Source organism: Oncorhynchus mykiss, chromosome 9 (genome assembly GCF_057628025.1).
Source record: "Oncorhynchus mykiss isolate SJ-2025 chromosome 9, ASM5762802v1, whole genome shotgun sequence".
Taxonomy (NCBI): Eukaryota; Metazoa; Chordata; class Actinopteri; order Salmoniformes; family Salmonidae; genus Oncorhynchus; species Oncorhynchus mykiss.
The window spans coordinates 25,925,995-25,952,245 of record NC_143030.1 but is presented as its reverse complement, the minus strand read 5'-3'; the positions used below and the strand labels follow the sequence as shown (position 1 = coordinate 25,952,245).

The following is a 26,251-nucleotide window of genomic DNA, read 5'->3' as shown; positions in this document are numbered from 1 at the left end:
TGAAATAGCGCCCCTAGAGCTCTAACTGGTTAATGACTGTTTGTCCTGGAGGTCTTCCACCTTTTGGCTTTGGTAGAGCCCTCAAGTGGCCTGAGGTAAAGACGTTAAATGTTATGCCACTGAAAATTATCATCGTTTTGGAGGTTGTTTGGAAAACTAAAATCCTGGTCTAACCCTGTCAAATTATTAAATAGGATGTGCATAATTTTGTAGGTTTATTGCAGTCGAGGTGCAGTATTGCCTTCGTTCTGTTGTCATTTACACTGTTGGCTTGACATTTTGACATCAATAAAAACACTTTCCCATCTCCAGTGAGAACCCAGCTGAGTTGACTTTTGATAACAAGCTATTTCTCTGTGCAGTGTACTGTATCTTACACCTGTATCACGATTACTCTTGATAGAGTATGTCCTTAGTGCCTCTCCTGCAATAACACAAATCTGACATTTGAGATCCCTTACTCCCAGGGGCCTTTTAGAGTAATATTGTCACTGAGGACATCTTAGCACTGTGAATGAAACACACATACCGTTTTCATTAAATACAGTAGCCTATGTTTTGTGGATTAAAAAAAATGGCACTATGTGAAATTATTCATGCGAGAAGATGAAAATAGTTCTCATTTGTTCTTGAATTTGCATTCCGTATAAGAGCTGAGTAAATTTGAACAAAGTGTTAATGCAAACGGATATAGATTTGTCTTCATAGGGGACTTACTGTAACAAAGGTGCTGTTAGTCACAAGTCATATTTTTTTGCCTCCATGTGATTGAACTGTTATTTGAAAGGAGGGTTTAGTGGGTAGATGGAGAACAGCTCAGAAGAGTTCATAAACCATAATAAAGTTGTTGGTATTGTGAACAGTTCTATAGCAGCCCTGTAGGTGGGGGTATGATCTCTGGCTTCTTTTTTGGAGCGAGTACACACACACACACACACACACACACACACACAGCGCTAGAGGGTAGTTAGGATATGAAAAGCTACATTGCTTTTCCCCTCTACCTCCCTCCCACTTCAATAGATTTCTGTTGAATCAAATGGATCCTAAATGTAATCAGTCACATTTAATGAGCTAGAGTAATCTATTTGCTTTTTGCTCTTGTTGGAAAAGGTTCCTGTTTCAAATGAAGTGACCTTCCCAATCTACAGTTCAGTTAGACAGAGGCTTAAACAACCATTACTATATGTTACAATCAGTCACTGAAATGAAAGCTGCTATTAGTAGATTGAAGTTTCCACTTTCCTAATTGACTGTTGGCTATAACTGAGCGTATGTTAATCTATGGCGCTGTTGTCCCTGTAGCTGTCCGTTGCCCCTTCAAATGGACTGTTTCTCATTATTATTATCTCATTATTATCACATGCTCCATTAGGGAAATATGCATTTATGTAAATTAACAACTGTCCCAGTATCCAATAGTTGTACTCTTGCCAAGTTTAGACCAGTATTCACAGAGTTTAGCCTACTCCTCTTCATGTAATACTATTAGAGAACTGTACTGTATGTTCACATGTCCCACGAGCCTAGTGCCTGTTGTAGATTGACCTGATTGTTGATTGTCCTATTTGGGGTAATTAATATGTACAGTACCAGTCAAAAGTTCAGACACAAGGGTTTTTTCTTTCTTTTGACTATTTTCTACATTGCAGATAATAGTGTAATAGTGATGTAAAACTATGAAATAAGACTTATGTAGTAACCAAAAAAGTGTTGAACAAATCAAAATATATTTTAGATTGTTGAAAGTAGCCACCCTTTGCCTTGATGACAGCTTTGCACACTCCCTCTCTACCTTCCCCTCTCTACTTCTCTCTCTCACTCTATACTTCTCTCTTGCTCTCACCCTCTCTCTCTTTACTGCCCCCTCTCTACCTTACTTTGACATTTTAGTAATTTATCGACTTACAGTAGTGAGTGCATACACACTGTATAATACTTTTTCTCTCCGCACCTTCCGCACTCTCTCTCTCTCTGTCCCTCTTTCTCATATACCTTCTCTCTCTCTCTCTCTCTCTCTCTCTCTGTCCCTCTTTCTCATATACCTTCCCTCTCTATCTCACTCTCTCTCATATACCTTCTCTCTCTCTCTCTCTCTCTCTCTCTCTGTCCCTCTTTCTCATATACCTTCCCTCTCTATCTCACTCTCTCTCATATACCTTCTCTCTCTCTCTCTCTCGCTCTCTCTCTGTCCCTCTTTCTCATATACCTTCCCTCTCTATCTCACTCTCTCTCATATACCTTCTCTCTCTCTCTCTCGCTCTCTCTCTGTCCCTCTTTCTCATATACCTTCCCTCTCTATCTCACTCTCTCTCATATACCTTCTCTCTCTCTCTCTCGCTCTCTCTCTGTCCCTCTCTCTCATATACCTTCCCTCTCTATCTCCCTCTCTCATATACCCTCTCTCTCTCTCTCTCTCTCTCTCTCTCTCTCTCTCTCTCTCTCTCTCTCTCTCTCTCTCTCTCTCTCTCTCTCTCTCTCTCTCTCTCTCCTCTCTCCTCTCTCCTCTCTCCTCTCTCCTCTCTCCTCTCTCTCTCTCTCTCATATACCTTCCCCTCTCTCTCTGTCCCTCTCTCTCACATACCTTCCCTCTCAAATTATGGTGGAAAATAAGTATTTGGTCAATAACAAAAGTTTATCTCAATACTTTGTTATATACCCTTTGTTGGCAATGACAGACGTCAAACGTTTTCTGGTATTTTGGCCCATTCCTCCATGCAGATCTCCTTTTAAAGCGGTGATGTTTTGGGGCTGTTGCTGGGCAACACGGACTTTCAACTCCCTCCAAAGATTTTCTATGGGGTTGAGATCTAGAGACTGGCTAGGCCACTCCAGGACCTTGAAATGCTTCTTACGAAGCCACTCCTTCGTTGTCCGGGTGGTGTGTTTGGGATCATTGTCACGCTGAAAGACCCAGCCACGTTTCATTTTCAATGCCCTTGCTGATGGAAGGAGGTTTTCACACAAAATCTCATGATACATGGCCTCATTCATTCTTTCCTTTACACGGATCAGTCGTCCTGGTCCCTTTGCAGAAAAACAGCCCCAAAGCATGATGTTTCCACCCCCATGCTTCACAGTAGGTATGGTGTTCTTTGGATGCAACTCAGCATTCTTTGTCCTCCAAACACGACGAGTTGAGTTTTTACCAAAAAGTAATATTTTGGTTTCATCTGACCATATGACATTCTCCCAATCTTCTTCTGGATCATCCAAATGCTCTCTAGCAAACTTCAGACGGGCCTGGGCATGTACTGGCTTAAGCAGGGGGACACTGTAGGATTTGAGTCCCTGGCGGCGTAGTGTGTTACTGATGGTAGGCTTTGTTACTTTGGTCCCAGCTGTCTGCAGGTCATTCACTAGGTCCCCCCGTGTGGTTCTGGGATTTTTGCTCACCGTTCTTGTGATCATTTTAACCCCACGGGGTGAGATCTTGCGTGGAGCCCCAGATCGAGGGAGATTATCAGTGGTCTTGTATGTCTTCCATTTACTAATAATTGCTCCCACAGTTGATTTCTTCAAACCAAGCTGCTTACCTATTGCAGATTCAGTCTTCCCAGCCAGACAGCTCTTTGGTCTTGGCCATAGTGGAGTTTGGAGTGTGACAATTTGAGGTTGTGGACAGGTGTCTTTTATACTGATAACATGTTCAAACAGGTGCCATTAATACAGGTAACGAGTGGAGGACAGAGGAGCCTCTTAAAGAAGAAGTTACAGGTCTGTGAGAGCCAGAAATCTTGCTTGTTTGTAGGTGACCAAATACTTATTTTCCACCATAATTTGCCAATAAATTCATAAAAAATCCTACAATGTGATTTTCTGGATTTGTTTTATCTCATTTTGTCTGTCAAAGCAGGCCCAAACCATGATGCTGCCACCCCCATGTTTGACAGTGGGGATGGTGTGTTCAGGGTGATGAGCTGTGTTGTTTTTACGCCAAACATAACGTTTTGCATTGTTGCCAAAAAGTTCAATTTTGGTTTCATCTGACCAGAGCACCTTCTTCCACATGTTTGGTGTGTCTCCCAGGTGGCTTGTGGCAAACTTTAAACAACACTTTTTATGGATATCTTTAAGAAATGGCTTTCTTCTTGCCACTCTTCCATGAAGGCCAGATTTGTGCAATATACGACTGATTGTTGTCCTATGGACAGAGTCTCCCACCTCAGCTGTAGATCTCTGCAGTTCATCCAGAGTGATCATGGGCCTCTTGGCTGCATCTCTGATCAGTCTTCTCCTTGTATGAGCTGAAAGTTTAGAGGGACGGCCAGGTCTTGGTAGATTTGCAGTGGTCTGATACTCCTTCCATTTCAATATTATCGCTTGCACAGTGCTCCTTGGGATGTTTAAAGCTTGGGAAATCTTTTTGTATCCAAATCCGGCTTTAAACTTCTTCACAACAGTATCTCGGACCTGCCTGGTGTGTTCCTTGTTCTTCATGATGCTCTCTGCGCTTTTGACGGACCTCTGAGACTATCACAGTGCAGGTGCATTTATACGGAGACTTGATTACACACAGGTGGATTGTATTTATCATAATTAGTCATTTAGGTCAACATTGGATCATTCAGAGATCCTCACTGAACTTCTGGAGAGAGTTTGCTGCACTGAAAGTAAAGGGGCTGAATAATTTTGCACGCCCAATTTTTCAGTTTTTGATTTGTTAAATTTTTTTGAAATATCCAATAAATGTCGTTCCACTTCATGATTGTGTCCCACTTGTTGTTGATTCTTCACAAAAAAATACAGTTTTATATCTTTATGTTTGAAGCCTGAAATGTGGCAAAAGGTCGCAAAGTTCAAGGGGGCCGAATACTTTCGCAAGTCACTGTACCTTCTCTCTCTCTCTCTCCCTCTCTCTCTCAAATACCTTCTCTCTCTCTCCCTCTCTCTCATAGACCTTCTCTCTCGCTCTCTCTCTCTGTCCCTCTCTCTCAAATACCTTCCCTCTCTCGCTCTCTCTCTCTCTGTCCCTCTCTCATATCTCTCTCTCTCTCTGTCCCTCTCTCATATCTCTCTCTCTCTCTCTCTCTCTCTCTGTCCCTCTCTCTCTCTCTCTCTCTCTCTCTCTCTCTCTCTCTCTCTCTCTCTGTCCCTCTCTCTCTATACCTCTCTCTCTCTCGCTCTCTCTCTCTCTCTCTCTCTCTCTCTCTCTCTCTCTCTCTCTCTGTCCCTCTCTCTCATATACCCTCCCTCTCTCTCTCTGTCCCTCTCTCTCAAATACCTTCCCTCTCTCGCTCTATCTCTCTGTCCCTCTCTCATATCTCTCTCTCTCTGTCCCTTTCTCTCTATACCTCTCTCTCTCTCTCTCTCTCTCTCTCTCTCTCTCTCTCTCTCTCTCTCTCTCTCTCTCTCTCTCTCTCTCTCTCTCTCTCTGTCCCTCTCTCTCTATACCTCTCTCTCTCTCATTCTCTCTCTCTCTCTCTCGCTCTCTCGCTCTCTCTCTCTCTGTCCCTCTCTCTCATATACCCTCCCTCTCTCTCTCATATACCTTCTATCTCTCTCTCTCTCTCTCTCTCTCTCTCTCTCTCTCTCTCTCTCTCTCTCTGTCCCTCTCTCATATCTCTCTCTCTCTCTCTGTCCCTCTCTCTATACCTCTCTCTCTCTCTCTCTCGCTCTCTCTCTCTCTCTCTCTCTCTCGCTCTCTCTCTCTCTCTGTCCCTCTCTCTCATATACCCTCCCTCTCTCTCTCATATACCTTCTCTCTCTCTCTCTCTCTCTCTCTCTCATAGACCCTCCCTCTCTCTCTCTGTCCCTCTCTCTCATATACCTTCTCTCTCTCTCTCTCATATACCCTCTCTCTCTCTCTCTCATATACCCTCCCTCTCTCTCTCTCATATACCCTCCCTCTCTCTCTCTCTCATATACCTTCCCCCTCTCTCTCTCTCTCTCTCTCTCATATACCTCCTCTCTCTCAAAGACCTTCTCTCTCGCTCTCTCTCTGTCCCTCTCTCTCAAATACCTTCCCTATCTCTCTTTCTCGCTCTCTCTCTCTGTCCCTCTCTCTCTATACCTCTCTCTCTCTCTCTCTCTCTCTCTCTCTGTCCATCTCTCTCATATACCTTACATCTCTCTCTCTCTCTGTCCCTCTCTCTCATATACCCTCCCTCTCTCTCTGTCCCTCTCTCTCATATACCTTCTCTCTCTCTCTCTCTCTCATAGACCCTCCCTCTCTCTCTCTGTCCCTCTCTCTCATATACCTTATCTCTCTCTCTCTCATATACCCTCTCTCTCTCTCTCTCATATACCCTCCCTCTCTCTCTCTCATATACCCTCCCTCTCTCTCTCTCTCTCTCATATACCTTCCCCCTCTCTCTCTCTCTCTCTCTCATATACCTCCTCTCTCTCATAGACCTTCTCTCTCGCTCTCTCTCTCTGTCCCTCTCTCTCAAATACCTTCCCTATCTCTCTCTCTCGCTCTCTCTCTCTGTCCCTCTCTCTCTATACCTCTCTCTCTCTCTCTCTCTGTCCCCCTATCTCCCTCTCTCTCATATACCTTCCTGCTCTACCTCCCTCTTTCTCAAATACCTTCCCTCTCAACCTCCCTCTCTATCTCCCTCTCTCTCATATACCTTCCCCCTCTCTCTTGCTTTCTTTTATACCCTCGCTCGCGCTCTCTTGTACATGTACTCCATTCCTCCCTCTGCCTCCCTTCCTCTCTTTCTCTGCCTCCCTCCCGGACTCCCTCCCTCCTTTGCCTCCCTCCCCTCTCTACATCTGAGCCAGAGTGACTGTCAGAGGGAACATAGCAGTTCATTCACTCCTCATCCGTAGCTCTTAGAGTATTCTCCCTTGACAGAGAGAGATACATACGTAGACAAGAAGAGAGTCGAAGAGAAAGAGGCACTCTTTAAAAGGACTTTAGGAGCCATGTTATTATCTTCATCACTCTTCCTCTACCTTCTTACTTTTTAACGAGATTAACATTTCCTGTATGCCTCTAGCAGACTTTCTGGGACTTTAAGACAGACTCCCTATCCACCCGTTCCGCTTCCAACCCACCCAGTCTGGATTTGGGGAGTGAGCGGGCGGTAGGCGGGTGCCTCGGGGCGCCCAGCCCGTGTGTGTGGGCGCGACGGAGGTGGAGTGGGCGCGGGGGAACTGGAGCGCCGAGGGCGCGGCCGGGGCTCCAGAGGGCGAGGAGGCCGGGTCGGGGTCCGAAGTCGGGGCTGCAGGGTCTGGGCATGGTGGCGGCGGCGCCATGCTGAACATGGTGTGGGAGACTGAGGGGCTGCAGACGGTGGGCATCGTGGTGCTGGTGTGTGCCTCGCTCAAACTGCTGCACCTGCTGGGGCTCATCAACTTCTCCGAGGGTAAGAGAGAGATGGATAGAAAGGAGAGAGACAGCAATGGAAAACAAAGAGAGTGAGGGTCTTTGAATTGTAGTATAAGTGAGAGATATTTGTCCATTGGTGGCTCTCCTTACTTGATTATAATGTGTTATTTTGGTATGTAATATGTTTTGTATTATATTGCTCCTTTCTTGCCAGTGAAGCTTGTTTTATTTTGTTGAGTGTCTGAGAGCAGGGGTGGTCAACTACTGTGTAAGGGTCAATTTACATTAGTAATATATGCGTAGTGTTCAACATCATTTGCAACTTTTCTGTTTACACTATCCTTACTTTAGCCTTGGATGTGGTGTGGCCAGCTATTAGCATACCGTAAATACCATAGTATATAGACAAACAAAATCTAAACCATATTGCACATAATGTTGCACACTTGATTAATGCAACGATTCGCAAATGTGTGGATATTTTAAAAGCCTTTAATTTTCAGTTATGCTAACAGAGCAAAAATGCTGTATTCTGGTTTTAAGGGATGTGGTGTGGGACACGTGTAGTTTCATTACACTGTACCACTAAGAGGAGTATGTGGTTTAGATTTGTCCCACACTACCTCCGAAGCAGGGTTTCCGTTAGCCGGTAATTGCCGGCTTTTGGCTCAAATAAAATAGTTGCCAGCCAAATTGATTAGGAGAAAAAACAATCCAAATTGCAGAATGCTTTTTATTCATTTATGTAAATAAATGGATAAACATTTGATTGTCCTTCTTCTTGGTCTATAGGTTAATTAGCCAAATTTGGGGGAATTAAATTGGGGCGTGTGTATTTTCTGTAGTCCGTCATGTATCTTATTGATCACAGCATACAGAGCCTATTTTTAGCAGAGGATCACTGGTCAGATGGTGTTAGAGCTGCTGCAGCTTCTCTCCTCTGCTGGGGTGGAATGTGCTTTTATAACTGCGCAACAATTCTAAATGCAATCGCATGTTAAACAGTTTTGATGGCCACGATTTAAAAAGAGCTTCTATTTTTATTTCTCAACTGGTAATTGAAGCACGCCTTCCATTCGCCCATCGAGTGCATAGGCAACGGTAGGCTGTCAGCGCATCCCCCAACCGTCTTTGTATTGTGAGCTGGAGGCAGTATGCACTTAATTGTTTGAAATCTGAACATTTTACTTCATATTATGAGGTCTGTCTTACCTTGCTTCAAAGAATCCTAGGCATAATCTGACCATAGAAACATGGGGGCAATTGTTTTTAAAATACTTCCTCATATGCCATTGAAACCAGGCATTTCTCTCCTGTTGTATTTGTTTTCACATGAACTTTCTTTCATTGTCCAGTAGCCAAAGGCACAATCATAGTCATATTAGCAGTCCATCCTAGTTGTTGCATCTTTAGATTCCCCCTCTAAATTTCTAACAGAGATTTTCATCCATCACATATGATGAGCTGCTCTCATCAGGTGCTCTGTTTAGAGTTTTTGGCAAAAATTAATTTTGGAAAATGTTTGAAAATGATGTTTTATTGTCTGCTTCATTACAGGAGTTGCATGTTCTGTTAAGATGAATTACCATAATCGTAATGTGATTTTTGCATTCTGAGCACAGTGTATTCTCATGGGCAATTTGGCCAGCAACTATTTTATTTGGGATTACCGGCTAACGGAAACCCTGCTCCGGAGGTAGTGTGGGAAACAACTCTCAAAGAGATTTGAATCTAGATCTGGCTCTTTATGCTACAAAAGTATATTTCCTTGAACTAGCGTGTGTCTCAAAGTAGTGTGGTGTAAAAAGAGCATTAAGAGATACTGAATTAGCTGAGGAAGATACGGGTGCTGGAGGCTTAGTCAACTCAGACATACTGTAATGCATCTCCAGTTGTGGTTTATATTGGCCTACAGGTCACGAGTGCCTCCTGAATTTAAGTCGTTCTGCGTTTTAGGCTCGTAAAAATATTTTGATGTTTTCAAGGAAAAAGTTAGTGGGAGGGATTATTTTTCTTGGTGTGTGTGTACTGTCAATGCGCTTGTGTAATCATCGCTGTATTACGCTTTGTGCTTACATACGCAAGAAAGCGCCCTTCTCCTCTGTGCTGTAGTGTGCTGGCTAATCATTGGAGGCGTGAATTACTATTATATGCTCTGTACACATCTCATTTGGTGTACACAAGGGACATCATTGCCACTCAGATGTTACTAAGTAAGGGCAGACTGTTGAACTGAGCACAGAACGTGGCATGACTAAATAAACTGTTTAATTTGGCAGAACAGTTGTCTAGTAGAAATGTTTAGTAAGCACTTTTAGTTTAGTTAAAGACCATCTGTCAGGCGGTAAACACACAAGTGGTAAACACACTTTAAACCGTTGTTAAGACTATGAATCAAACGTTGGTGGGTCCTCCTATTCTCATTCACATGTACATAGGAAATAGGGATATGTGCATTAACAGCTTAAAGGCTGTTTTCACTGTTTTGAGAGAGAGACTCAGTTGCTGTTGCTTAATCAATATCAATTGTGGTGATATACAAACATGCTTTCAGTTACTCTCTTTTATTGTTCCTAAGAAGTTCTACAAGCAGATTCAAGCATGTCTAATAATTTACAGTATTTAGTCAGCCACCAATTGTGCAAGTTCTCCCACTTAAAAAGATGAGAGAGGCCTGTAATTGTCATCATAGGTACACTTCAACTATGACAGACAAAATGAGAAAAAAAATCCAGAAAATCACATTGTATGATTTTTTATGAATTTATTTGCAAATTATGGTGGAAAATAAGTATTTGGTCAATAACAAAAGTTTATCTCAATACTTTGTTATATATGACTCTGTCATTGCCAATACTTTGTGGGAGAACTTGCACAATTGGTGGCTGACGAAATACTTTTTTGCCCCACTGTATATATATTTTTTTTATACATCACAAGTGACACTAAATTAGGTTGATATACTGGAGGTAAATCTTTAGTCTTTCTTTGAAAGACAATTGTCCTACTTTTCAGCAGTGGTCATTGTATCGATCTGTTGCTGTGGTGGTTGGATAAAGGAACTGTATCAACCTTCACAGTGTGTGGTATGAACCTGCGAAAAGCAGATGATGTGGTCACTATCTCATGAATCAGTTCACCCCGGCATAATCACCTTGACAGGATGTCTGGTGGCAAAGCTTTTAGACCGCCTGACAGTTGGTCAATAACTACATTGACGTGTTGCATCTCCGATCCAGTCATGTTTTAGAATGGATTGGTGTTTAGGCAGTCTTGCCGATGTCTGGTATTTGGGGGGTAGAAGTGATGGACTTATAGTTTAGAAATTCACCTGATCTTTTTGTTCATTTTAGAATTCTTGTTCAGTTGTACAAAGAACACTGTCTTTCTCTCCTTGGTGAAAGATACATGCTTGTCCCATCTCCTTTGCCTCGCAGGCTCAACCGTAACCTGAAATTGATTAAACAAACTGAACATGCACTTGATTCTCATTGGAATCATACTGGGAGTGTGCTCTGAAGTTCTCATTGTTGTCCATTACACTGCCCCATAGGAACATCAGTTATGCCACATTCCAGTAATAATACTGTAGAACTATATCTGTCATCCACAGATGACCTAGCATACACTCACTGCCCAGTTTATTAGGTCCACCACCCCGTTCATGTAAATGTATCACTCCTACTGACAGTGAGTCATGTCGCCGTGGCTATAAAGCAGGCGGACAGGCATCAAGGCATTCAGTTTTTGTTCGACTGAACGTTAGAATGGGCAAAACGAGTGACCTAAGCAACTTTGAGCGTGGTATGATCGTCTGTGCCAGGCGCGCCGGATCCAGTATCTCAGAAACGGCACAAATTTTTCCACAAATGACAGTGTCTAGGGTTTTCCGAGAATGGTGCGACCCAAACAACAGAAACCATCTAGTCAGCGGCAGTCCTGTGGGGGAAAACAGCTCATTGATGAGAAAAGTCGAAGGAGAATGGCAAGAATTGTGCAAGCTAACAGGCGATTCACGAACAGAAAAATAACTGCACAGTACAACAGGGGTGTGCAGAACGACATCTCGGAAAACACAATTCATTGGTCCTTGTCACGAATGTGCTATTGCAGCAGACAACCACACCAAGTTCCACTGCTATCAGCTAAAAACAGGAAGGGCGGCTCCAGTGGGCACGAATTGAGGAGAATTGTGGACAATTGAGGAGTGGAAAAACATTGCCTGGAACACGACAGTGAGTTCAATTTACTTGAGTGGCCTGCGCAGTCCCCAGAGCTCAACCCAATAGAGTATCTTTGGGATGAGATGGAACGGGCTGTTCGCAGCATGAATGTACCGCCTTCCAATCTGCAGTAACTGCGTGATGTCACCATGGACCAAAACCCCTGTGGAACGTTTCCGACACCTTGTGGAATGCCCCAAAGAATTCAGGCTGTTATGGAGGCAAAGGGTAGTTCAACCCGGTACTAGAGGTGTGTACATAATAAAGTGGCCTATGTGAGTCTATATTCCCATTCATGAATTCCCATTCATGACTATATTGGAGCTGGAAATGTCCCTTCCTGCCCAGCAAGTGATCGTGTACAGTATGACCCAGGGAGTTTCTATTAGCATGCTCGGATCACTTCTGAGCAACACCAGGCTGAGTGCCGTCTGCAAAACACACAATTTCTCCTATTGCACTTCCATGTTCTGGAAACATTAACTTGAACATTACATCAGGCACTGGCTGCCCCACTGGACCCAACACTGTGGTTACTTTATACTTCTAGTTATAATTCTAATTTGTGGTTGGCTAAACTTTCAAGTACTTCGAAAGTTTCTTCAAGTAAAGTCACAAAAACCATCAAGCACTATAATGAAACTGGCTCTCGAGGACTGCCACAGTAAAGGAAGACCCAGAGTTACCTCTACTGCAGAGGAAAAGTTCATTAGAGTTACCACCCTCTGAAGCATTTATTTGGGTTGCAATTTCTGAGTTCAAGTTTTTTTATTTTATTTTTTTATTTCACCTTTATTTAACCAGGTAGGCTAGTTGAGAACAAGTTCTCATTTGCAACTGCGACCTGGCCAAGATAAAGCATAGCAGTATGAGCAGACAACACAGAGTTACACATGGAGTAAACAATTAACAAGTCAATAACACAGTAGAAAAACAAAGGGGGGAGTCTATATACAATGTGTGCAAAAGGCATGAGGTAGGCGAATAATTACAATTTTGCAGATTAACACTGGAGTGATAAATGATCAGATGGTCATGTACAGGTAGAGATATTGGTGTGCAAAAGAGCAGAAAAATAAATAAATAAAAACAGTATGGGGATGAGGTAGGTGAAAATGGGTGGGCTATTTACCAATAGACTATGTACAGCTGCAGCGATCGGTTAGCTGCTCAGATAGCTGATGTTTGAAGTTGGTGAGGGAGATAAAAGTCTCCAACTTCAGCGATTTTTGCAATTCGTTCCAGTCACAGGCAGCAGAGTACTGGAACGAAAGGCGGCCAAATGAGGTGTTGGCTTTAGGGATGATCAGTGAGATACACCTGCTGGAGCGCGTGCTACGGATGGGTGTTGCCATCGTGACCAGTGAGCTGAGATAAGGCGGAGCTTTACCTAGCATGGACTTGTAGATGACCTGGAGCCAGTGGGTCTGGCGACGAATATGTAGCGAGGGCCAGCCGACTAGAGCATACAAGTCGCAGTGGTGGGTGGTATAAGGTGCTTTAGTGACAAAATGGATGGCACTGTGATAGACTGCATCCAGTTTGCTGAGTAGAGTGTTGGAAGCCATTTTGTAGATGACATCGCCGAAGTCGAGGATCGGTAGGATAGTCAGTTTTACTAGGGTAAGCTTGGCGGCGTGAGTGAAGGAGGCTTTGTTGCGGAATAGAAAGCCGACTCTTGATTTGATTTTCGATTGGAGATGTTTGATATGAGTCTGGAAGGAGAGTTTGCAGTCTAGCCAGACACCTAGGTACTTATAGATGTCCACATATTCTAGGTCGGAACCATCCAGGGTGGTGATGCTAGGCGGGGATGCGGGTGCAGGCAGCGATCGGTTGAAAAGCATGCATTTGGTTTTACTAGCGTTTAAGAGCAGTCGGAGGCCACGGAAGGAGTGTTGTATGGCATTGAAGCTTGTTTGGAGGTTAGATAGCACAGTGTCCAATGACGGGCCGAAAGTATATAGAATGGTGTCGTCTGCGTAGAGGTGGATCAGGGAATCGCCCGCAGCAAGAGCAACATCATTGATGTATACAGAGAAAAGAGTCGCCCCGAGAATTGAACCCTGTGGCACCCCCATAGAGACTGCCAGAGGACCGGACAGCATGCCCTCCGATTTGACACACTGAACTCTGTCTGCAAAGTAATTGGTGAACCAGGCAAGGCAGTCATCCGAAAAACCGAGGCTAACAGACACATGTCAACATCAACTGTTCAGAGGAGACTGTGTGAATCAGGCCTTCAGGGTCATATTGCTGCAAAGAAACCTCTACTAAATGACACCAATAAGAAGAGACTTTCTTGGGCCAAGAAACACAAGCAATGGACATTAGACCGGTGGAAATCTGTCCTTTTGCTCTGATTAGTCCAAATGTGAAATTTTTGGTTCCAACCGCTGTGTCTTTGTGAGACGCAGAGTAGCTGAACGGATGATCTCCGCATGTGTGGTTCCCACAGTGAACCATAGATAAGGTGTGATGGTGTGGGGGTGGTTTGCTGGTGACACAGTGACTTATTTATTTAGAATTCGAGGCACACTTAACCGCATGGCTACCACAGCATTCTGCAGCGATACGCCATCCCATCTGGTTCATGCTTAGTCCCACTATAATTTGTTTTTCAACAGGACAATGACCCAACACAACTCCAGGCTGTGTAAGGGCTATTTGATCAAGAAGGAGTGTGATGAGTGCTGCGTCAGATGACCTGGCCTCCACAATCACCTGACCTCCACCCAATTGAGATGGGATGAGATGGACTGCAGCGTGAAGGAAAAGCAGCCAACAAGTGGTCAGCATGTGTGGGAACTCATTCAAGACTGATGAAAAATAATTCCAGGTGAAGCTGGTTGAGAGAATGCCAAGAGTGTGCAAAGCTGTCATCAAGGCAACGGGTGGCTACTTTGAAGAATCTCTAATAGAAAATATTTGTTTAACATTTTTTTGGTTACTGCATGATTCCATATGTGTTATTTCATACCGGCACAATTATTCTACAATGTAGTAAAAAATAAAGAAAACCCCTTGAATGAGTAGGTGTGTCCAAACTTTTGACAGGTACTGTATATGTTATTTTTGTTATCCAGTCGGATAAACACTCCAAACAGCCTACCCGACTGCTCAGAGGCATACGCATAATCCTAAAGCACATGTAACTCATTTTAAATCACATTCCAATGATAAAATTGGAGGGGGGACAAAAATGCAATTTCAGAATGTGATAGTTGCACCCCTGATAATTACACAGCACCTTGTGCTGGGGATAATGAAAGGCCACTCTAAAATGTGTATTTTTGTCTCCCAACACAATACCACCAATGTCTCCAAGTTTTGAGGGAGCGTGTAATTGGAATGCTGACTGCAGGAATGTCCACCAGAGAATTGAATGCTTGTTTCTATACCATAAGCCACCTCCAAAGTTCTTTTAGAGAATTTGGCAGTACGTCCAACTGGCCTCACAACCGCAGATAACGTGTAACCACGCCAGCCCAGGACCTCCACATCAGGCTTCTTCACCTGTGGGATTGATTGAGGGGGTGCTGAGGTGTATTTCTGTCTGTAATGAAGCCCTTTTGTGGGGGAAAAACTCATTCTGATTGGCTGGGCCTGGCTCCCAAGTGGGTGGGTCTGCCCAATCATGTGAAATCCATAGATTAAGGCCTAATGAATATATTTAATTTGACTAATTTCCTTATATAAACTGTTTCTCAGTCAAATCTATGACATTTTTGCATGTTGCATTTTATATTTTTCAGTATATTTTAAATAACAAAAAATACTGTTTTTACAGCTGTTTGAAGCTGGTGGACCAAAACCGAAAGTTACTTTCAGAAGTCATTCTACACAGAGCGAACAGTGTAGAATTTTAGCAACCAGTAAGTGATTTCCACTAGATAACACAGCTACAAAGTTAGAACAGCTTTCACTATTTCACAGCAGATGCCGCTCCGGTGGAAAAATCTGTATGTGAATATCACAGCCAATCACAACCCTGGCAGTTAAGTAATACAGTGAAACACTATCAATCCACTATTACCGCAGACATTCTGTATTATGGATCTTTTCTGAAATTACAAAGCAAAAATGTAAAACAATTATGTGTAGCACCTTTAACTCAATTGAAAATGTTGCTGTCAAGGACTATAGATGTACAGTAATATAATTAAGCAATAAGGCACGAGGGGGTGTGGTATATGGCCAATATACCACGGCTAAGCGCTGTTCTTTCGCACAACATGGGGTGTCTGGATACAGCCCTTAGCCGTGGTATATTGGCCATATACCCCAAACCCCTGAGGTGCCCTATTGCTATTATAAACTGGTTACAAATGCAATTAGAATGTTTTGACATACATGTGGTATACAGTCTGATATATCGTGGCTTTTAGACAATCAGCATTCAGTGCTCGAACCACCCAGTTTATTATAATAATAGTATATACACACAGCAACACATGCAGATTGGTTCTCAATTGACTTACTATGCCAGGATACATTTGTATTTATTTTAATAAACAAATACACATCAAGGCCTATCTGTATGTAGTTGGGCAGAATTTCCCAACATCCAATTACTGCAGTGTGAATAGTGGATACACCTTGTTTATGTAAGAATCACCGTTCATTCCATTACACACAGGGACGTTTAGTCAGCAGACTAAATTACAGTCTTATTCATGTCATTGTCACTCAGCATTACAGCCAAAAATTGTATTTTATTTATTTTTATTTATCCGTTATTTTTCCAGGTAAGTTGACTGAGAACACGTTCTCATTTGCAGCAACGAACTGGGGAATAGTTACAGGGGAGAGGAGGGGGATGAATGAGCCAATTGTAAAATGACCAAAGGTCCAGTAAAAAAGAAACATGGCTTCCAGACATTTTCATTTCTTTGCTAACCTTGTCCTTTGGTGTCTTACATAACGTTAATGTTCTCTCTGCGGTTTGTTTTGGGAGGCTGGGTTTTGAAAGGGGTCTGTGGCAGAGATGGTGCTTTGCCCTTGGGCTTTCAGCAGAACTTGCTAGTGGTGCCAATGCCCTGGTTTGGTCAACCTTTTGTTTTCACTGTAACCTTTTTACACTTGCAATTAGAGCTCCTTGTACTCCCTGTACTTGTTTGCTGTTGTGGTACATATGACACAATATCTTTATGAGAATTCAAGGGGTATTCTTGGTTGAATTTAATGCAATGATTACTGTGTAGTCGGTATGGATAGGTGTGTGTGTGTGTGTGTGTGTGTGTGTGTGTGTGTGTGTGTAACTCAACCAGCAATCGATTTTTACGTGGCATGCAGTTTCGTGTTGATTGACACGTTTATCAAAGTTAAGTGACCATGTGAGCTTTGTATCATTTTGTTGCCTTAAGTAGTGTCCCTTTCAAATGACACCACATAGTTTCAGTATGTTGCCTCCTCTGACTGAAAGTATTGGACTGTAAGAGAAAAACCTCAGCAAATCCTCTCCCTCTCTCAACCAAGTCACTTAAAGTGTATTTACGTCTTTTGCAAATGTCCATTAAAGTCTCAATTTACAACCGGGCTCGTCTGGCGTACTCTGTCATGTCTGGACACCTTCCTTAATAAAACAGCAATGTCGTTATTTTCTACTGCCATAAAGTCTCTACTTGTCTGTAAGGGGAAACCTCATCTGTTACATGCAAGATGATGATGATGATGATAATAAAGAGATGCCTAAAGACAGCGCTGGAGTGATTGACATGACCTTTCCCACGGTGTCCTGGCCCATGGTCCCCTCAGTTGTCTGTAGCGCTCATCAGGGGGAGGGAAACTTATTGAAACGGATCTGGACCGTCCCCGTCAATTAGGATTACAGTGGTAGAGACAAAAAAAAAAAAAGTAGCACCCTGCTGATCAATACTGATGAAAGTATCCCAGTGAATCAATTCTGACGGGAGATTGACAGTGATGAGGTGAATTAGTTTTGGATGATTGTGATGCTTAAGGCTAATGACAGATTGGGCTACAGACAGATTTTCAAGTTGCAGGTGGTTAAATGACCTCGGTTTCAGAGCAATGGGGAAAACAGTCATGTATCTCCATAATGCCGTTTGAATTCAGTGTGACCATGTAAGTCTCACAATGTTTGAGGTGTTGGACTGTTAGATTGACTCATTTATTCAAGACCGTAAGGGCTTCGCAGTGTTGCCACGCATTAATGAATTCAAAACCTCTGCAGTTGTTATGCTTTTGTGGCCCATATCACAGACTGTAAATTAACAACTATGGTTGTCATGAAAAATGCATGAAGTATTATCTTATTTTTGTTTTCTCTTGAAACTTTTCCATTTTGTTTGAGGAGCTTTGAAGCTGACTGCCTGAGGTCTTAAGTAACGCATCCATTATTTATTATTCAATCAAGACAATACAGGGAATACTGTCAATCAGCACTTTGATAACGTGAATTATCGAGCTAAGTAAAAAAAGATATATATGTTTTCTGTAATTATGCAGAGGAGGTAGGTGTTCTCATGCATTATGCAAATGTTGATCCGATATTTATGGGGTTTTTTCCCAGACGGATATCCCTGAATGTCGGAGTGTTTTGTCTGGCATTGAAAATCTTTAACCCTATACGTTTTAAAGTCTGCACATAATGTTGTGAGTGAGTTCATGCCATTTTAGTTTGAGTTGTGAAAGTGCTGACTGGTCTAAAGTCGCTTCATTAAAGGGGATGCCCCCGCCTCAGGGCACCACTGCCATTGCTTGATGTATGAAACAGTGAAAACTATCAGCCACACAGACAGGTTTGTAATTTGCCATAAGACTGATTAAAGGGACCATCCGTAACAAAGGACTCTGCAGTTTTATTGGATTGGATACATCATTGGAAGTTAGGCTACAACAATACCAGGGAGCTTTGCGGTATCAGCAAATGGGAATGCTCCCAATTAGAGATATCTCTTTACAATTGAGTTATTTAGCAGACACCCTGGTGTTACAAGCCCCATGCTCTACCAACTGAGCCACACACAACCACCTTTTCATAGAATTCTGCAGTGGCTTTGAAGTTTGCAGGATATAAATAATGTTGTCACACAACCACTGGCGAAGGCATGGACGGGGTGAACCCTTTCATGTGAATTGCAAGTGAAAGCCTCTGCTGTGCTTTCACTCGCTGTAATCCGTCACAAAACCAATTGTAACTCAGTGCTGTTGATTGTAATGGACAGGATCCTTGAGTTTAAGTTGTGAGACTCAATGAACCCCAACTCTGCATCAGTTTCCAAACATTGAACACATGGCAGTTGAGATTTTAGGGCTGATATACAGTGCATTCGGAAAGTATTCAGACCCCTTGACTTTTTCCACATTTTGTTACAATACTGCCTTTTTCTAAAATGCAATCAATCTACACACACTACCCCATAATGACAAATAAAACACAGGTTTCTAGAAATCTTTGCAAATGTATTAAAAACGAAAAACTGAAATATCACATTTACATACGTATATAGACCCTTTACTCAGTACTTTGTTGAAGCACCTTTGGCAGCGATTACAGCCTCAAGTCTTCTTGGGTATGATGCTACAAGTTTGGCACACCTGTATTTGTGGAGTTTCTCCCATTCTTCTCTGTAGATACTCTCAAGCTCTGTCAGGTAGGATGGGAAGCATCGCTACACAGCTATTTTCAGGTCTCTCCAGAGATCGAGAGTTTGATTGGTTTCAAATCTGGGCTCTGGCTGGCCCACTCAAGGACATTCAGAGACTTGTCCCAAAGCCACTCCTGCATTGTCTTGGCTGTGTGCTTAGGGTCGTTGTCCTGTTGGAAGGTGAACCTTCGCCCCAGTCTGAGGTCCTGAGGGCTCTGGAGCAGGTTTTCATCAAGGATCTCTCTGTACTTTTCTCCGTTCATCTTTCCCTCGATCTTGACTAGTCTCCCAGTCCCTGCTACTGAAAAACATCCCCACAGCATGATGCTTCACCGTAGGGATGGTATTGGCCAGGTGATGAGCGGTGCCTGGTTTCCTCCAGATGTAACGCTTTGCACTCAGGCCATCTTGAGTGCAATCATACCAGATAATCTTGTTTCTCATGGTCTGAGAGTCCTTTAGGTGTCTGCTGGCAAACTCCTAGCGGGTTGTCATGTTTCTTTTAGTCAGGAGTGTCTTCAGTCTGGCCACTCTACCATAAAGGCCTAATTGGTGGAGTGCTGCAGAGATGGTTGTCCTTCTGGAAGGTTCTCCCATCTCCAAAGAGGAACCGTAGAGCTCTGTCAGAGTGACCATCGGGTTCTTGGTCACCTCCCTGACCAAGGCCCTTCTGCCCTGATTGCTCAGCTTGGTCAAGCATCCAACTCTAGGAAGAGTCTTACTGGTTTCAAGCATCTTCCATTTAAGAATGATGTAGGCCACTGTGTTCTTGGGGACCATCAATGCTGCAGACATTTTTTGGTACCTTTCCTCAGATCTGTGCCTCGACACAATCCGGTCTTGGAGCTCTACGGACAATTCCATTGACCTCATGGCTTGGTTTTTGCTCTGAGATGCACTGTCAACTGTGGGACCCTATATAGACAGGTGTGTGCCTTTCCAAATCATGTCCAATCAATTGAATTTACCACAGGTGGACTCTAAGTTGTATAACCATCTCAAGGATGATCAATGGAAAACCTGTTTTCGCTTTGTCATTATGGGGTATTGATGAGGACATTTTTGAATTCAATCACTTTTCAAACGAGGCTGTAACGTTACAAAATGTGGAAAATAGGGAAGGGGTCTGAATAATCCCCCCCCAAATTCTTTAATAATGCATGTCATTTCTTTAAACATTTAAAGCTTATGTTATCTAATTATGTATGTGTTATCGCAACATGAATGTGAAAATGTGTTTGTCACTTCTCCAACCAATATTTGGTTCATATGCACACTCAATGAAAGAAAACTTAGCAAGTTGATTTTGAAACTCAAGAGCTTCTTCATTTCATGAAATAAAAGTTGAGATTTAATTGCACAGGATCCTGAAATTTCTCTCACCTCTCATTAACTTTATTTTTGTATATCTGTGAATTGGTGGAGCAGCTTTTACTTGAGTAAAAGTACAGATGCCTTCATAGAAAATGACTAAAGTAAAGTCACCCAATAAAATACTACTTGAGTAAGTATCAAAAGTAAATGTAATTGCTCAAATATACTTAAGTATCAAAAGTAAAAGTAGAAATCGTTTCAAATGCCTTATATTGAGCAAACCAGACAGCACCATTATCTTGTTGTTTTAATTTACAGATAGTCAGGGTCACATTCCAACACTCAGACATCATTTACAAAAGAAGCATTGGTGTTTAGTGAGTCTGCCTGATAAGAGGCAGTAGGGATGACCAGGGATGTTCTCTTGATGTGTGTGAATTGGACTCTTTTACAGTCCTACTAAGCATTCAAAATGTAACGATTACTTTTGGGTGCCAGGGAAAATGTATGGAGTAAAAAGTACATTATTTTATTTAGGATTGTAGTAAAGTAAAAGTATGAATAGGAAAGTATGAATACCCAAAAAACGACTTAAGTAGTACTTTAAAGGATTTTTACTTTTTGCCACTGGGGAAAGGGGTGTTTTCTACCATGTCTGACTTTTCTCCAGGCAGACTAATGTATGATGGAAACACTTCCACTGTCAGATTACTGCAATTATTAATTAACCTTCTAAATTACTGCACTTTTCAACAGCAAAAAAAAAACACCTCAACTCTGAAAATGCCCCTTCCTAAAGCATGTTGTCACCAAATCCCTCGCCCCAAAATGCAGTCACTCACTGTCCATAATAGCAAAGGACAACACTTTGTGATGTCCGTATCAGTTTAAAAACGGGGGAAAAAACAGCTTAGGGACGACTTGACTTTTTCAAGAGTTCTAACCAAAGTAAATGATTGATGTTCTGGTACATCTAAAAAACTATGATATTTTGGAAAAGCTGCACATTTGAACTTTAATGCACAAAAAACATTGCTTACAGTAAGTAGCTAGGTATCCATCCAATTGGTGACAGTTTTATCATGTCAATATTTTACAAATCTGCATAAAGAAAACCAGTGGTGTTTCTACCGAACAGACTTGTTGCAGATTATTTTTTAAACAACAGTGTGTGACGACGTAGTGCACACAATTTACTTTTTCTCTTACGTTTCATGTACTGAATAAAAATCTAAAGTTCAATATGTTTCCATCGCATTTTAAGATCTACCGATAGTTTAGTCACCAAAAAAAAACTGTTGCGTTCAATAGCAAATGTGTCTACTTTGGTCATGGCGCGTACGCTCTAGCCAACAGCTCGCCGATAGTGCGGGTAGGCTAGTCTACATGAGGAAATTATTATGGATAAGAGCAAGAATATTTATTTGTCAGGCATCGATCATCAGGTCACCAGAATATTTATTGGATTTGTCTGTAGCCTAATGAACTGCATAGTTTCCAGAGTCGTAGTGGGAGGACCAAACCATATCACCGGGTGACTCTCTTTGCTTCAATATGATGGTTATTGTATCAATATTTGCACCTAAAGGCATTCCCTCCGCCATTTATCTCATAATGAATTGTATCGACACACAAAGATCCCACCATGTCGAACAACGTTTATAAAATTGTACTGAAACATGTTTCTGTCATTTTTTACTTTACTCTCATTAAAACTGTGGATGGAAACAATTTATAATGAACTAAACCAAATTCATACACTTGAACATCTAAGATCGAGATGATCACAGCATTTTGTTGCCCAATTATGCCTTTTAGTACATAACGGTCCCCTATTTGATGCCAGTGAATGCTGATTATTAAGCCAGATTTAGCTCTGATTCACCACCTGTGCTTTATTAGTGTGTGCTGACCAACACTGTAATTGAGATATCTTACCTGGCAAGATGGCCCATAGTTGAAACATGGTTTTTGACTGTTCGCCGAACTCTCCCTGTCTACTCTCTCTGCCACCACAGTTTAGGCTACTTCACCTGGAGTGGACCTTGTGCTGACAGCATAAATCATTGCATTTAAACAGTGGCAAAGATTTGCATACAGCACAAATGGACTGACAGTTCTGATAGGAAATGTAAAAAAATCCAGAATTGCTTTAATAACCAATGCCATTGCACGAACAGTTGGCTCTATTGGTGTTAGTGAAAATGAGTTGCCAATGTGGCTGGGGTTTGCAGAAACAATGACCAGCCTTCTTATCCAAAGCCATTCCACTGCAGTCCTCAGAGCCAGCAACATGGAACTGCACTGAACAAAAATAGGAACGCAACATGTAAAGTCATGAGCTGAAATAAAAGATCCCAGAAATGTCCATATGCACAAAAAACTTCTGTCAAATTTCGTGCACAAATTTGGTTATATCCCTGTTAAAAAAACATTTCTCATTTGCCAAGATAATCCATCCACCTGACAGGTGTGGCACATAAAGAAGCTGCTTAAACAGCATGGTCATTAAGCAGGTGCACCTTGTACTGGGGACAAAAGGCCACTCTAAAATGTGAAGTTTTTTTTGAGGCAGCGTGCAACTGGCATGCTGACTGCAGGAATGCCCGCCAGAGCTGTTGCCAGAGAATTTAATTTCTTTATCATAAGCCACATCCAACGTTGTTTTAGAGAATTTGACAGTACGTCCAACCGGCCTCACAACCGCAGACCATGTGTAACCACGCCAGCCCAGGACCTCCACACCCGGCTTCTTCACCTGTGGGAGAGTGGGGGTGTTGAGTATTTCCGTCTGTAATAAAGCCCTTCTGTGGGGGGGAAAACACCTTCTGATTGGCTGGGCCTGGATCCCAAGTGGGTGGGCCCTGGGTTGCAAGTGGGTAGGCCTATGCACTCCCAGGCCCACCCATGGCTGCGCCCCTGCCGAGTCATGTGAAATCCATATATTTGGGCCTCATGAATTTATTTCAATTGACTGATTCCCTTATATGAACTGCAACTCAGTAAAATCTTTGAAATTGTTGTGTGTTGCGTTTTATATTTTTGTTCATTATAGATGCTACTGATTTATTAGATAACAGCAATGTACATTGTTTTCCCAGACTGCAATCTTAAGGCAAGTTTGTGTTTGAGATGTAGCAAATGGGAAAGAATGGCTGCATGTATTTGTATCTACCGTCCCCCATATTTTCCATGGCTATGTGGGAGATAATGAGCCTTCCCCATTAGGTAGTCAAGAGTGTGGTCGAAAGTACCATCTTCAATCGACTTTGTACATCAGACACAACACCGATGCAGAGAAGTAATTTGACGGATGTCCATTGTTTGGCAGTGGTTGTATTGTATTCTGGAGTCAGGCTCTGGTCTAGCATTTGTGTTGGATCATTTTAAAATATTTGTGGCTGTGAGAGGGCCAAGGGGAATCTATTACTCCTCAGGAAACTCAGGCCGAATATCGGAATACGGCCCTAGGGCACCACAGGTGCGACTTGGTCGCAGCCCCTTCCTACAAACTAGACCTTGGAATGCCAACATTGCAAACACACACACAGCTATCTTGTACACAAGATCCAGTGGTTGTCAGTGGAGGTGGCTTTTTTCTGGCACTGAGCATTTTCATGCCGTCTCCAAAAAAACGATACTTTAAAAAGGTCAATATTCAGATTGATAGAGGAGACAATGGCAAATTGATGTCCTCCTTTCCACTGCCTGTAAAAGAAAATGCCTCCTTTTGAGTCGTCAGTTTGGCATGCCTCAACTAAGCTGTCTATGGCCTTATACAGTATGTGCTGCTCTAACATTCAATAAGGAAAGGGGTCTCATTGTATACGTGTGTGAATTGTTGCTGTCTGCTACCCTGCAAAGAGACTAATGCCTCTTGCCTCATCAGATAAAACAGCTTGGGGTCTTGAAGGCACAAGGTCCGTGTTTATGTTTGCGCTCACCTGCTTCATTGAGCAGCACCGTTGACCGCAGCGCTCTGATATTCCCTGACTGAAATGATGGCACGTGTTGCCTGTGGTGGGTGTACACATTTCTGTCTCTGACCGTACCTGGATGTTGCTGCTTCATAATCACATTTGGAAACGAGCTTCATAGTCTTGACTCTAAAATGCGCTTGGGCCAGGTTATAAGTGAAGGTGTGTCCACTTTCGCGTCCTGGATTGTAATGATGAGGCATTTGTTGAAGTTTGGCGGATGGAGATGAACAGAAATGTTATTCTGGTGCCAGAGGATTGTATCAAATTTCAAACGTGAAACCTCACCAACCAAAGCTACAGTTGTCTGTCAGTCTGAAAGACAGATCTCCATCCCCTTGGGGCTCACCAGCACCATTTCTCCATCTGACTGAGAAGCAGGTGCTTGAAATATTTATGGGTGCAACAGTTGAACACCACTTCTCTCGGCGCCTATGTGGGTTCAAATCATTTCAAGCCTCTCCACCAGATTTGGCTTCGCGCCTAATCACCATCATTTTGATATTATTTACTAAGCCTTACCTGACATGATTTTGCCTCTTTTCAAATTCTGGAGGGAAAAAAAGTGGAAAGTTAGTGAGGCTCATCCCCAAACATGAGCAGATGTGCTTCTGAGTGGCTAATTATGAAGCCGCCAGAACTGCTGTACTAACTGTCAATCTGGGGGCGATCAGATCCGGCTTTCCAAAATCTCAGGAATGTGCTGGGAAAAGCAGGTGATGTCGGTAAAATGGCGGGAGAGCAGGTCAAACTGATCTCATGCTGGTCAACCTCTTCCACAGGACTGAACCTAAACCTATTAAATCTACCATTGCCCAGACAGCAGGACTCACCCGTTTGCAGTCACACTCTGTCTCTCGCTGTGTAATTTCAGTTCATTACCATCTGCTAAGGAATAGTCTGTTCATCCTCATTTCAACTCTGAAAGAACATGTGGATTGATTGGTGTTATAGCAGACACCTACTGACTGCCTCCCGGAAAGCAGAATTGAAGAAAATATGCTCCCGCCAATATTGGAACTTGGGTTGCAATTTTGAAATCCATAGTACATCCTGCATTCTCACTTGGGTTACATTGTTCTCCCTGTCACACACATACAGTGCCTTGCGAAAGTATTCGGCCCCCTTGAACTTTGCGACCTTTTGCCACATTTCAGGCTTCAAACATAAAGATATAAAACTGTAATTTTTTGTGAAGAATCAACAACAAGTGGGACACAATCATGAAGTGGAACGACATTTATTGGATATTTCAAACTTTTTTAACAAATCAAAAACTGAGAAATTGGGCGTGCAAAATTATTCAGCCCCCTTAAGTTAATACTTTGTAGCGCCACCTTTTGCTGCGATTACAGCTGTAAGTCGCTTGGGGTATGTCTCTATCAGTTTTGCACATCGAGAGACTGAGACATTCCTCCTTGCAAAACAGCTCGAGCTCAGTGAGGTTGGATGGAGAGCATTTGTGAACAGCAGTTTTCAGTTCTTTCCACAGATTCTCGATTGGATTCAGGTCTGGACTTTGACTTGGCCATTCTAACACCTGGATATGTTTATTTTTGAACCATTCCATTGTAGATTTTGCTTTATGTTTTGGATCATTGTCTTGTTGGAAGAAAAATCTCCGTCCCAGTCTCAGGTCTTTTGCAGATTCTTCCAGAATGGTCCTGTATTTGGCTCCATCCATCTTCCCATCAATTTTAACCATCTTCCCTGTCCCTGCTGAAGAAAAGCAGGCCCAAACCATGATGCTGCCACCACCATGTTTGACAGTGGGGATTGTGTGTTCAGTGTGATGAGCTGTGTTGCTTTTACGCCAAACATAACGTTTTGCATTGTTGCCAAAAAGTT

The 26,251-nt window shown here is 42.6% G+C and overlaps 1 protein-coding gene across 4 annotated transcripts in view; it reads left to right on the top strand.

The window, feature by feature from the left end:
* Nucleotides 1–26,251, top strand: part of kcnip4a (potassium voltage-gated channel interacting protein 4a) — a 278,940-nt gene that overhangs the window by 219,591 nt on the left and 33,098 nt on the right. Inside the window, exon 1 of one of the 4 annotated variants that reach the window (XM_021615142.3) lies at nt 6,513–7,313. The exons of the other annotated variants lie outside the window; for them this stretch is intronic. Within the exon in view, the coding sequence (XP_021470817.1) occupies nt 7,202–7,313 (112 nt within the window). The 5' untranslated portion in view covers nt 6,513–7,201. Of the gene's footprint in view, nt 1–6,512; nt 7,314–26,251 lie in introns of those variants that run through there. 4 annotated transcript variants of the gene reach the window in all.